Source organism: Branchiostoma belcheri, unplaced genomic scaffold (genome assembly GCF_001625305.1).
Source record: "Branchiostoma belcheri isolate BF01 breed outbred unplaced genomic scaffold, Haploidv18h27 scaffold52, whole genome shotgun sequence".
Lineage (NCBI taxonomy): Eukaryota > Metazoa > Chordata > Leptocardii > Amphioxiformes > Branchiostomatidae > Branchiostoma > Branchiostoma belcheri.
In genome coordinates this window covers 1,030,412-1,043,409 of record NW_017804154.1, presented here as the reverse complement: position 1 = coordinate 1,043,409, position 12,998 = coordinate 1,030,412, and the positions used below count along the sequence as shown (strand labels likewise).

Sequence of the window (12,998 nt, the reverse complement as noted above, 5' to 3'; positions counted from 1 at the left end):
TGATGATATAGATTATAGCCTTATATATAAGAACTGCACATTCAGTGATCTTTTGTGGTCTACAATGTGCAGAATTGAAAATTTTATAATGGTAGGTTTAGTTTTGGGACAGTTTGTGCATGCTAAATTCTACTTTGTATTTTCATTTAACAGTCAATAGTCTCGCACCATCTCTCTGTCACCACTAGCACAGTATTCACCATATGGATTACTATAGTCACCAGTTGGGCTAGTGGACACCATTTCTTAATATCCTAAAAAGCCTGTTAGTAAACTGCAGCTCAAAGGTGACAATTTTCATTTGAAAATCACGAAATTTGCCGCTCAAAGATACCACATTGACTTCAAAGTAAGACTTGTTTTAATATTTATAAGATATGGAAACTGTCATACAAAGACAAAAATTTGCCACTTAAAAAGACTACAAGTATAACTTAGAGATGATTGGAGCTGATGATTGGTCCAAACCTGTACTTAAACCTGTGTACCTATACTTAAAACATGTTTACAAACACAGCTCTATCCCCCATACATTCAGCTGTTGTGGTGAAGATGTACATGGTTCTCTGCCACCCTCTTCTACCTCCATTATCAACTTCAAGACGTGTCCTCAGGCTCCTCATCTTCTCCAGGCTCCTCCTCTTCTTCCTCCCCTTGTTCGTCAGACTTTCCTTCAGATTCTTCTCCTTTCTTCAGACCGAATGCCGAGGCCAGAGTGTCTTTAATTGCCTCTAGTTCTAACCCATGTTCTTGGGCAGTGCTCATCAGACTGGACACAGTGCTGGCCACTTCCATCAGTTTTTCAGCCATGCTGGTGTTTCCGGTCTTTGGACGCTCGAGTGGTATTCCTACAAGGACGAGGTATCATAAAGAGGCAAATATGTTTACTTATCTTCAGGGTACAGAAGTTTTCTTTTGGGCTGTGGGTTTGACTGTCTTGCTCTGGAGAGTCTGGATGTTTCTGAGTGCGTTTCCCCTTGTGCAGTGGTAAAGGGCACTCAGTTTGATACATAGGAATTTTGGACATGATAAGCAGACTACATTGTATTAGTTTCATTTTGTTGTGCCTTTTGTGTGGTAACTATGCATGCATGATAAATGCTGCTGCAGGATATGGTATGACCCAGATTCACACACTGATGGAAGGGGCCAATGTACGTTGAAGAGACAAAATTGGAAAATCTGTCATAATCTCCCAGCAGTTCTTGTGGTCGGTGTCAAAAAAGTCGTAATCAACAGCCAAGACCCTATCAAATATTGGCCAGATGCTATCCAACTGGCAACCTTGTGGTCATTTGAATAGTGTCTCACTCTGGCCAATTCAATAGTGTCTTGCAGGTTGGTTATGACTTTACCACCGAAAGATCTGCCGACAACAACGCCAGTGTTTACATTAGGCCGATAGTCCTTTGTACTGGAAAAAATATATTATTTGAGATAACTTCTATTTCTATCATACACTTCATCTATGATATAAAAGCAAGAAGGTTTTTTTTATCCTCTACAACTTTTTTTAGCCTCTACGACCCATTTTCTCCGATAAACCATTTCAGATAACAGCATTAAAATGTTGTTCCCCAATCAGTTAAACCTACCTTTAATGCTGAACTCAAAGTTTTCTCCAAGTGTTGACAGGTGTTCAGCTCCTGTTGCACAAGCGACAATCGGGGAGTGGGAGAGGAGTGATCTGGTTCTGGTTGGTCCATAATGGAGGGGTGTTCGTCTACACATCACTTTTATTTTATAACGGATAAGGCAATACTTTCTGTACATGTGTACATGCGGTAAATCAAAGTCTTATGACAAGATGTTACATGTGATATGTATAGTGACTGATTAAGTGTACATCTTTGTTAGATGAATAGGCAGGGCAGTAGGTGCTTCCTCCCCAGTGTACCATGATGGTGTAGTCCGAAACCAGTCCTACCTCCTCCCCCATTCGCCACACCCCCAGGGTAAAGATACCCGTCTTCACATATGATTAATTACTGATAATCTGCATTTTGACCCGCAAGACAATTCTGACAGGGGGTCATGTAAAACTGGGCTGTGTTTGGAGAATATTTCACAGCCACCATGATTACAGCGATTGACCTGTATGATATATTGCGGATGGCGGTAGATTGGGTAGAAAATGACGATGGTAGACCACTTGTAGAATTCTTTCTTTTATTGAATTAGTTTTCATCAGTGTAAAATAAGATATATAAACGTTTTGTAGCCTAACCACGTGCCACTTCTGCACAATCAAACACTATCGTCTTGTATGCATGGCCCAAGAACATATACTGCATGCTAAATACCTCTACACTAGATCTATGAATGGACCAAGAGCAGAAAGCAAGTTACATGCCTACAGTGAAGATTATGTTTTCAAGATAAAATAGTAAAAAAAAAGTTGAGCACTGGCAAATGGCAACAAAGCTCCATTTCAGCTTACAGATCATTAGCCACCTCGTAAATCTACTCTATATGAAAACGCTAACCGACAACATATGCTGTTATCCTTATGGTCAGAAGACACTGACTTATCGCGCCGTTGACATTCGACCAAACAGTCAGCTCTTAACGTTAACAGCGATCTTGGACAGCTGTTGCGTCATCAGAGCGTTCTCTGTCTCCAGCCTCTTGGTTTCCTCCTCCACCTTCTTCATCCATTCGTTCATCTGCTCCGTCATTCTCTTCATCTCCGCCGCTTTGTCGTCCGCTGGTCCGTTTCCGGTGCTGGCCACATTCTTGTCTCCATCTTGTGCCGCTGTATTCTCGCTGGATGTAGCTACTGTTGTCTTCGCCGTCTTTGTAGTAGCTTTCCTGGCGGTCCTGCTGCCTTTGGCCCGCCCCGCCCTCAGCCTCTTGGTACGCCCCATCAGACTACCGAGGGTGCCCGAGATGGTGTTCATCTCTGTCACGTTCTTCTGCACGGTCCTCAGGAGTCCGAAGATGGTGGTCTTCATGCCCAGGAGATCCTTGTTAACGTCCGTTGTCATCGTGTAGAATTTGTATCAAATGTGTTGGTGCGTCAAGGCTTAGCCTGTGATAATTGAAAAGGAGAAACATGAGAATAGCTCCTTAAAATCACGTTTGTAATGTCACGTTTACCACGCAGTACTTATTCAAGCAGTTGATCTAGCTTTATCACAGCGCGTCCGTTGTCATCATGTAGAATTTGTATCAAACTGTGTGATTTGAGTAGTTTTTATATACTGTGATAGTTACTAAGTAGGAAAAGACTGACTGGTGGCAAGTAACAACAAAACATTTGCCTATTTTGTTAGCCATCCAGTATTGACTCAAGGTCACAGCGTTTCTTATCACAGCGCACCGTGCACAGCGCGTCACTGAGGATAATTTGTGTCAAACTGCCTCTCAGTTCGACAGATCGAAGGACAGCTAGCATGCAAAACGTAATCATTGGCTCCCCAAAAATCTGCTTGGAGTTTATATTCGATATTCATTTTAAAATTACAGTTATGAGTGGATAAATGAATGACTTAGTGCCTGGTCACATTCGTGGTACGATCGTCATTTGATCGCAAACTGTTCGGATTCTTGGCATAGTCGTGCATGCATATGTCGTAGAAAATTCATGTTGTTACAATAACGATTGTTTTAATTAACATCCTTGTCGACGGTTGGTTCGTACGACGACCTACGACGAATGTGACCACGCCGTATCAGCATAGTGCTCACCCTATTCCAAAAACACACCTCTTCATCATGCAAAGCAGTTTCCATTATAATGTACAGGTTTAAGAAATGTTGAAGTCATAGTAAAGCTCTAGGTACCTGTCTGTTTGGTAAGACTAAGACTTACCGAGTTTGATAAGGGACTTCTGCAATACGTCAAAACAGCTAACAAGTGGGTGTACAGCAAGACCTTTAATTTCTGTCAGATTCAGGGACGGTACTTTGTACATCCGCAGCCAAAGGGTACTATGTTTACTGTTGATAACTTCTAAATGAAGTTGATGTATCTGTACAAATTGCATCGTACTCATATAATGTAAGAATTGTGTTTAAATCAAATGATGCATATCGATCACTTACACCACGAATTGAGCTAAAGAGAGCTGTATCTGTTGTAATATCACCCAATGGTGGTTCCTCCCCTGGGTTGTTAAATGCCCAGTCAGTGTGGTCACACGTGAGGTTGCTGGATCAACACTCCTAATAGCACGAAGCTATCTGCCTGAAACGCGTGCCTTCGGGCGAATGTATACACCTTCGGTAGAATGTTGTCCAACACGCACGAAAAATGCGGCCGAGGTCTTCACTCTTTGACATCGTTAGATAGTATGAAGTGTTGAAGATGTACTACAGTCATGATTGCACGCTGATAGCTGCAAATTTTGTCAGCAGAGAATGATACGTTTTCTCTTTGTTTACACGGAGGGTAATGAAGTGTAAAATGTCATCGGTCAAGGTAACCTGACGTAAAAGAGAGAGTGTCGCAGATGCAGATACTATCGTTTGTTTAGAATGTGCCACGCATGAGCCAGAGAACCAGAGCTCCAGTATGTTTACGGGTTGTTTTGTACTTGTGCAATTCGTTCTTTCAAACATGGACAGAGAATGTTGCCCGGAGCTGTTCATAATCAGGTCCTCAAATATTTGGTCTCGCGCCACAGTTTCACACCAGTGTGAAATACAACGTGCAGATGGAATAACGCGATTTTTATAGAAATTATTATTACAATTTAAATTCCATGCAAAAGTACACGTTGTGGTAACGTGTCATGGTAACGTTGGCTCGCTGCATGTTTTTCTCTCATGTGTTGTTTACACAAGTTGTTACGGCAAAAATGTGTTTTTCCACGGCACTTGAAAATACGTATGCGTCCGCGCGGTCACTGAGGAGGTCATAATATAAACAAGAGTTTGGCAACGATTACAATATACCGCAGCCACGTACAGTGACCCTTCATCCCTTATTAAGTTTGAAATACAATCGGCTTAATCTGGTGCTCTTCCCTAGCAACTGGGTACTAACGTTACATCTCATGTCCATTGCAGGCACGTCACTGCGCAGGGCAACAACAGCAGAGCCTCTGAGAAACTACATGTACACACATACATGTAGCTATACCCTATGGTAGTCTTGCAAGGACCTGTCAGCACTACCAATCAGTCATGAACATCACGCATACAGTTGTTGTTGGAAAATAACAAGTTGAATAAATCACAATTCGAATTTTGTGTTCACAAAGTATAGTATAGCTGGCCAGTACTTGGTCAACATGGCACATAAATATTTATGTATTAACAATATGCATATTTACGTCACGCTTAATTCGACTTTTATTTTTGAGCTGTATGTGTTTTGGTACGTTTCTTCCCCCTGTTTTTGTCATGCTTACTCTTGACTGGTGCATGATGAATGAGGTTGTTTATCCGTTGGAAGTATTTTGTAAAGAAATACAAGTGCATCGTAATTTACCATGTACGTTTATTTACACGCCAAAAATCATCTACAGAACCAATTATCATATGTACACCCAACACACAATAGAACATCATTAAACACTGCCAGTCTTCACACTAACCTTTTATAATTTAGGCACTACCCGGTGAGTTACAAGGTAAGCATGAGAAGACTTGTCAACCTTTTCAAAAATTCTACACGAATCATCGCACATCACATTGCCTTTGGGTTTTGCTGTATGACAATCGTGGCTGAGATGCATCAGATTCTGCCGTAATGGCCCGGTCACGTTTTTGGGATAGCGGTGGATGTGTCCTGCAAAATTTAGCTGTCTTGTTACGGAAAAGACTGTAATAGCTCCTTGTCGGCCGTTGGTTCTGTCACAGCCAGCTTGAAAATTCTATCTATCAAAAATCGTGCGACGACAAACGATGAATGTGACCCAGCCTAAAGCTGTTACCCTGCTGCTCAGTTTTATCATGGAGGTAGAAAAAGTGTTGTTTTTTTTCTACCTGCATGGTTTATGGACGACTAGTGTTCAAGGCAACTCTTGTAGCATTTTGTAAGACAGAAAATATCCTATAACATCGATGCATATAGTTTTTTATTTGACAACGGTTAATGCAGTCCTGCCTCCCCAGGTTCCAAAAGAAGGTATCTTTTCAGACGTGGGGCGATCATAAGTTGGGATATCACACTGTGACACCTTCGTCCTAGAAAATCTCGCAAACAAGATCTCGCGAGATGTTGCAGAGAGCCAGGACTACGACCCAGTATTTCAAATGCCTCATAGAAGTCCCGAAATTTGGCTAAAGCCTCTTTAGGTATCGATTCCATCCACAAGCTCGGTACTTTAACCTGAGGGTACGCGTTGATGAGTACTTCCACGGTGGGCGGGTATGAAGCACACATGACAAGGACGCGGTGAAAGATTTCGGGGAAAATCCGCCAAGCGCCGTTGTTCAGCAAAATTTGGACACATTTCTCCGGCTTCCCCTTCACCACTCCCTCAGCGCCCATGCCCGCTATTTCAGACGCCGCCACCGCATCGAACAGCGGAGTCTTCAGGAAGTAATCCCTCGCGTTGATCTCCGAGCCTTTCAGAACAAGTAGTTCCACCAGCCTGTGGTCCCCCTTGCGAGCAGCATTGTGAAGAGGCAACTTCTTTTCCTTGTCCTTCAGGTTGACATCCGCGCCCCACTGGATAAGTTTCTCCACGGTGCTGTGGTAGTAGCTGTCTCCCTCGGTGCAGGTGCAGGCCAGGGCCAGGGGCGTGTCGCCTTCGTTGTTGGTCGCGTTGGGATCGGCACCTTTCTCCAACAGAAGATCGACCAAGTCGAAGAGACCGTTCTGGGCGGCAACGTGTAGGGGTGTCTCTTCGACGTCATAGGTTTTGGCGTTGATGTTGGTCCCTCTCTGGAAGAGTATATCGTAGTCAGAACTAGTCACATGTAAGCACGGGTACTGACGTATCGTCCTAAAAAATCAAATGCAATGTAACCACTTCACCACCAGTGGTCTCCAACACCTATTGGACTGATAGGAGAAATGATGAAGGGAAAAGAGTGATGCATGTATCCTCCCATTTATACTTGGTGGCATGCAGAATGTTAACTTGAAAACAATTGGCAGGCACATGTAGAGCCTCAGACCAAAGACGTGAGAAGATTCGCTTACCCGTAGCAGCAGCTTGGCGATCTTTAAATAGTCTTTTCCACAGCACATGTGTAACGCCGTCTTCCCAGTGTCTTCTGTCTCCAAGTCCACGTCTGCCCCATGATTGATCAGCAACTGAAAGTCGAAAGATATTGGTTCACTCAAAGAAAAAAATGTTAATCACTGAAAACGCACTGTATCACTAGCCCATGCACGACAGGGTTGAAATGATAAGACTTTCATCCCTGGTTCATGTTACTTTTTCTAGATGAATGTGCGCTTATAAGAGGCATATACATGTCCGCTTTTCTAGAGGAATGTACACTTACAAGCTTGAGGAATGCTCGGGTTTTACAGGAATGTACGCATATGCGCATACAACACCGTGCATACAAGAGGAATGTCCGTTTTTCTAGGCGAATCTAGACTTACAAGATGAATGTCCTCATTTGATTGGGCGTGATAATGGGGTACATAACGACAATGCTCACCTGTACGGCGTCCACATGTCCCCCATCTACCGCGGCGTGGAGGGGCGACCAGCCGTTGGGAGAGTAGTTGACGTCCGCCCGTCTGTCCAGGAGGTGGCGCATGCACTCTATGTACCCTTTACTGGCGGTGATGTACAGAGGCGTGGTGTACTCCTTCACGAACGTCATAGACCAGATTCCTGAAGAACAACGGCACGGACAGGAATTGACATGTGAATAATCACGTTACCACGGAGAGGAAATGACATGTTTGATGTTTGCACACGTACGTCTTTTATATATAAACTAGCATATAATTAGACAAGTAGACAAGATGGTCAAAATGTCTTTCTCAAAAGCATTATATAGATGACAAAGTTTCTTAGTATCTGCTATTTACCGTTACATGCTATTATATCTGCAGTTACGGTATAGTCGGCTTTTCTACATGCCGTTTTTCTAAATACTATAATCATAGACATATCACCCACATAGTCAGACTGACATATTGAGCCTGACAGCGCGCTGGTAAGGCCTAAAATAGCCTGCGCCATCGCCCGGAGTTACAGGGATCAAACTACGCACTGCTGATACTGTAGATGTCACAACCAATGTCATCACTACAATCTTAGTTGGGATTTTCAGAAGTTCTACTCCATAATGTCCATCTAAACCTCACAAGACTGTAAAACATAGGTTGTGTTTGTGGTCGACGTATACCGCACACAGCTTACGTATCTGTCTGACGGACAGGCCCTTTGTCGCGTTCCTTATGTAATCCTGCCAGGAGATCAACACGTCCTCCCCTTTCTCATTCTGCGTGAACGGTTTCACCTCCAGGACGGCGTTCACGTTCACTCCGATCTCAAGGAACCTCTTGACGTCTTCGATCTTGTCCTTCTCCAGGACTCTGTAAAACGGTCCCTCAAGCTAAGGACGTCCATCTGTAGCGTCGTCTGGCCGTGGCATGAACCTGTACTTTTTACACTTAACTGTTAGAAAATCCTCCGCTTCAAATATCCGACACGTACCAGCAATGGCTGGGTGGACAAGGGTCAGGTTGTGAACACACAACAAACACGTCAAGGCGTTCTCAATGGGAAGATACGAATGTCGAGTCCGGATGTTAGACGTTGTACAGACGCAATGTGGGGATACATAAATCTTTGTGTATGGTGTACCACAAACATTCTAAAATACAAGTCCAAGTTTCTATCGCGGTCGTGACAGATTCTTATTGAGCGGGATACCAGTTTGTGATGTCATGAGATGAAATTAAGTGACAAATTGAGATTCACGAGACATAGCGTCTTCATTAAAAAAAAACATAAGGGACCGAATCAGACCTGTATAAAGCTAAGTATATTATCAATGTAAGTAAATACGAGTAATACGTTTTATGTATATAGACCTCATTATGCCAGGATGTCATGAACGTTTTGTTCTCTTCTTCGTTTCATATCGACAATATGCTGCGCATGCTTGATTATCACGTTATCAATTAAAGAACATGCACGATTTTTAAACCCACCGTAAAATTTCCTTTTCTGTCTCGGGTCTAGATCTTTGGTCTCCCTCTGAACGTGCTCCAGCCATGTCAACACGCGAACTTCGCCGTTTTCCTCCACAAACGGTTTCACCTCCAGTACGGCGTCCACATGTATCCCCTTGGAGAGGAAAACATCGAATTCTTCCCTCGCACCCTTCACCAGGGCCCGGTAGAAGTTGTCTTTCAACGCGGTGGACATGTCTGTGCGCTAGCTATTGCGCTATGTCCCGTCAAACCAAAAACAGCGATGCCAACGGGTACATCCATCGTCAACATAGATTAGATCCTAAGGGAAGGTACCAGTGCCAAGATCTATCCATACGTAATTCATTCAATTACTGCATATATGCAAGTTGTTGCTATACCCTTCTATATAATTGTTTTGTTTATTTGTTGTGCTTTTCACGATACAATATTTCTGTATTCTACATTCATATAGAGGTTGTAGGTTATAAGGTTAGATATATTTATGATCGTTGACCCAGATAGCTTCATATGGTACATAACATATACAATGAGGGAATATATAATGAGCAAAAGATATCGTTCTCAGGCCTTGGGTTACCCAAATAGTTCAGCATATCTTTCAAACTTTTTCCTCGACTTTCTAAGTAACTTTGGATAAGCAAATTTAGCAGATGTATCCATTAAGTTATAAAGTATGTTTAGTTGGCGTGTTTCGTAATATGACGGTAGGTAAGTAGAGCTAGATATTACAATGTATTAAGACTATGTAAGACAACGGGAACAAAAACAGTTCGACCTGTATTTCTGTATAACTGGTTTTCAAGACATGTTTGTTGATCGTCACCGTTAAAGGGTCGCTTACTAAAATTGACGCTTCGAGATGTACAAAACATTTTGATATCATATTTCATAACATCATATCATATTCATATCTAATCCACCATCTGGGTCCTGCTGCATGGTAATATTCATATAAACGCGTTGCCCCAGGCACAATTCAGCTACAGCTGCTGTAAGACTTCGCCGGAGGATGGTTTGAAGAACTTGCCATTGTCAAAAGTAATGATGGTTTATTCAAAATAAGGTTATGCATGGGATAATAATGCAAATGGCGCAAATAAAGATATAAATAGCTGCTATTGTACACGTTACGAAAAATGCTAAGCAATTCTCTAGCGCTAGCATTGCCTTTGTGAATAAAGAAAGATCATTTTATGTTGATAAATACCACACTTTAATTACTGTATACGTCAAGAACAATCTTACAGATGTTACGTTGTGTTAAATATCGCCACCAAACTTGTACTGACTGTGGTAGAGGGCAGACCCTTTGGTCATTTTCCTGTAGTACTCCATCAGTGTCAGCAGCTGTTCTTCGCCGTTTTCGTCCTTGTAAATCTGTTTGACCTCCAGCACGGCGTCCACGTCCATGCGCCTGTCCAGGAGAGTTTTTACCTGGTCTAGGTTTCCCTGGGACAAGGCCTGGAAGAACCTGTCTTTGGAGGTGTACGCCATCTTGGATGGACACACTGTGATGTGATATAACTAATAAGTTCATGCTGATTTAAACGTCAGGCCTAAGGAAGAAATACCATGAATATGATGGTTTTGCTACCCTCATCAGACAATGTCAATGTATCGGTATCCTGAATTACAAAAAATTACCTCCATGAAAATGGAGGTCTTGTTTTGGGTGTGTCGTGTTTGTTTGTTTGTTTGTTTGTTTGTTTGTTTGAGTTTCCGGATGGACTGTGATGATATTTGGCATGCCAAGTTGGCAGTTATTGCGAAGACGATGGTCAATGTCGAATTCGGGCCTCCTGGCAGCTTTCCTTGGTACTGCAGCAGAACTTCCGTTTGTAGTTATAAGTAGTGACGACCAGACTCTACGCTACAAAAAGTCCTACACACACGGCTCAGTCCGATTTTGGTTAATTTCTGACGACCTAATGCAATATCATAGAGTAACAAAGTAAAGAAACCCTTTTCTGTACCCCTCCCCCTGAAGAGAACGCGTGGACCAAAGGGCATTTCATCTATGTACAGGCGACATTCCGTGATACCATATACAGGGAGCATCATAACAAGCCAGGGGGTGGACCATAATATGCCGAGGGGGTATATGTAAATAGCGCGTAATTGGGACATGATAAATTGGTCCGAACTATGAGAATAACATAATGCCTGATTATGAAATTCATCATTCAAGGCGCTAAGTTCATACTTGGGATGTAATTTCTTTATAATAGCTCAAAAGTTGTGCGACGCTTATTATCACATGTGATCTGTTATGTTATGATATGATATGTCAAGTAGGGTTGTGTTTATATGACGAACCCGTTCTTGCTGAATACGTGAATGCTGTAATGAAACGTTGTTACGAAATAAAACCATTTCTCCATTGTTACTTACCCTGTAAATCATATTCTTGCGGTTCCTTACACATCCACTCCAATGGCCTTTTCCAGGGACGCCGTTTTAAACATTCGACCACCCTCCCCATAGCGGAACCAACCTCTTCTTGGAGACTATTTTGAGAGTAGGACAACCCAGAGGGTCAGCGTATAAGGGGACAGAGTACCTACCCTGTATGTCGTATTCCCAACATTCCTCGCCGTCCCATTCCCACAGCTTGTTGACCGGCCGTCTGTGTTTCTCAAGATAGTTGACAACTTTCTTCTCGGCGCCTTCGTTCAGCGCGTCGAAGAAGGGATCCGTCACTTCTCTTTTGAAATGCTGGGCTTCTCTAGAGTACCACTGCCAATCGGCCATCTTGGGATCGCTGTGTGTGTGTATTTTTTCTTCCGGCTATTTTTCTTTTGTAAAAGGGCCGATCTAATTAAGTTACTCGTTTTGGGGACTTACGATACAATAGTTGTTTGTAACAGAGATTATAAAAATTGCTTTGTCTCACAGCTGTAGGAAAAGAAAAAATCCAAACATTTTGATTAACGGGCCCTTTTTTTCTTGTATTCAGCAAAAGAATATTCTTTCAAGTACTGCGTGATTATCCCTTAGGGGTCTTGATATAAACAAATGTCACTTTTCGGTTATCCCTTCAAGCGCGGCAGAGAAATTCAAGAATTCATTCTTTCCTAGAACTATCGCAGAGTGGAACTCACTGTCACCAAGTACAGTAGGGGCATTGTCAATAGATAGCTTTAAACAATCTCTAGAGCTAGAAGTTCAAGGGTTAGGTGTAACAAGTCGATCGGTGTAATATAGCCAGCTGCCGCCGCGCCGCGTGCCTGCGAAGCTGGTGTGTTACGCCGAAAGGCGGTTATATCGGCTATACAGATACAGATACAGAAATGCATTGTGGGCCCCTAAATAACGCCACAGTCCTCACGGTGGCTTTGCCGACCTATGGAAGATAACTACATAGCCAATCGCGACATTAACAAATGGGAAAAAAGCCTTCAGTAGCTTAGACTTTTGTAAGCTTTTGTAGACCTTTGCATACGTACTCTTTACTCGTATGAAGTTTTACACAGCACAAGATAAAACTATTTCCCGTTTTCCAAAAAGATATAAGTAAAAGAAGAACATACAGACCAGAGGATGGGTTGTTCGTAGAGTTTATTGGTCACTTATGACCGGCGACTGTTGACATGTTGACGCCGTGTTTACTTCATGTCACGCGCCGGGTGGGTGTTTTCCGTTCACAATTCCGTGACGACTAGGCTTGAAATAACAGAGACGAAATGCCACAAGGACTGAACCATTTTAGCATAGGGAGCAGTAAGTAGCTACCGCCTTTCATAGACGCCAGCTCTGTTTGAACAAAAAAAAAACGTCGCGGTAGAGCCAGTCTTTATTCAATTAAGGTCAATACCGTAACCCGCTGTCACTTTACAAATAGTGAAAATCTATGGCTATTATACTGCATTTACAAGTTTGACTGTTACAAAGTCATTAATATCATGACGTCAAC

The 12,998-nt window shown here is 42.6% G+C and overlaps 3 protein-coding genes across 5 annotated transcripts; all 3 read right to left on the bottom strand.

Annotated features, from left to right (window-relative positions):
* Positions 1 to 85: 85 nt before the first annotated feature.
* LOC109480716 lies at positions 86 to 1,746 on the bottom strand. Its single transcript, XM_019782956.1, has 2 exons — positions 1,596 to 1,746; positions 86 to 848 (listed from the first exon to the last, which is right to left on the bottom strand). Exons 1-2 carry the CDS (start codon positions 1,729 to 1,731, stop codon positions 598 to 600), a joined length of 387 nt encoding a protein of 128 aa, XP_019638515.1. The 5' UTR covers positions 1,732 to 1,746; the 3' UTR covers positions 86 to 597.
* A 365-nt stretch (positions 1,747 to 2,111) lies between these two features.
* On the bottom strand, positions 2,112 to 11,534 carry LOC109480717. Its single transcript, XM_019782957.1, has 2 exons — positions 11,477 to 11,534; positions 2,112 to 3,031 (listed from the first exon to the last, which is right to left on the bottom strand). Exon 2 carries the CDS (start codon positions 2,985 to 2,987, stop codon positions 2,559 to 2,561), a length of 429 nt encoding a protein of 142 aa, XP_019638516.1. The 5' UTR covers positions 2,988 to 3,031; positions 11,477 to 11,534; the 3' UTR covers positions 2,112 to 2,558.
* Positions 5,344 to 12,659, bottom strand: LOC109480704 (ankyrin repeat and SOCS box protein 10-like). 3 transcript variants are annotated; one of them, XM_019782938.1, is made up of 4 exons: positions 12,620 to 12,659; positions 7,570 to 7,748; positions 7,100 to 7,213; positions 5,344 to 6,838 (listed from the first exon to the last, which is right to left on the bottom strand). In XM_019782938.1, exons 2-4 carry the CDS (start codon positions 7,735 to 7,737, stop codon positions 6,041 to 6,043), a joined length of 1,080 nt encoding a protein of 359 aa, XP_019638497.1. In that variant the 5' UTR covers positions 7,738 to 7,748; positions 12,620 to 12,659; the 3' UTR covers positions 5,344 to 6,040. The 3 variants fall into 3 exon arrangements, with proteins under 3 accessions (XP_019638497.1, XP_019638496.1, XP_019638495.1); XM_019782937.1 differs by lacking the exon at positions 12,620 to 12,659 and adding an exon at positions 11,650 to 11,935; XM_019782936.1 differs by lacking the exon at positions 12,620 to 12,659 and adding an exon at positions 9,080 to 9,354.
* Positions 12,660 to 12,998: the final 339 nt, after the last annotated feature.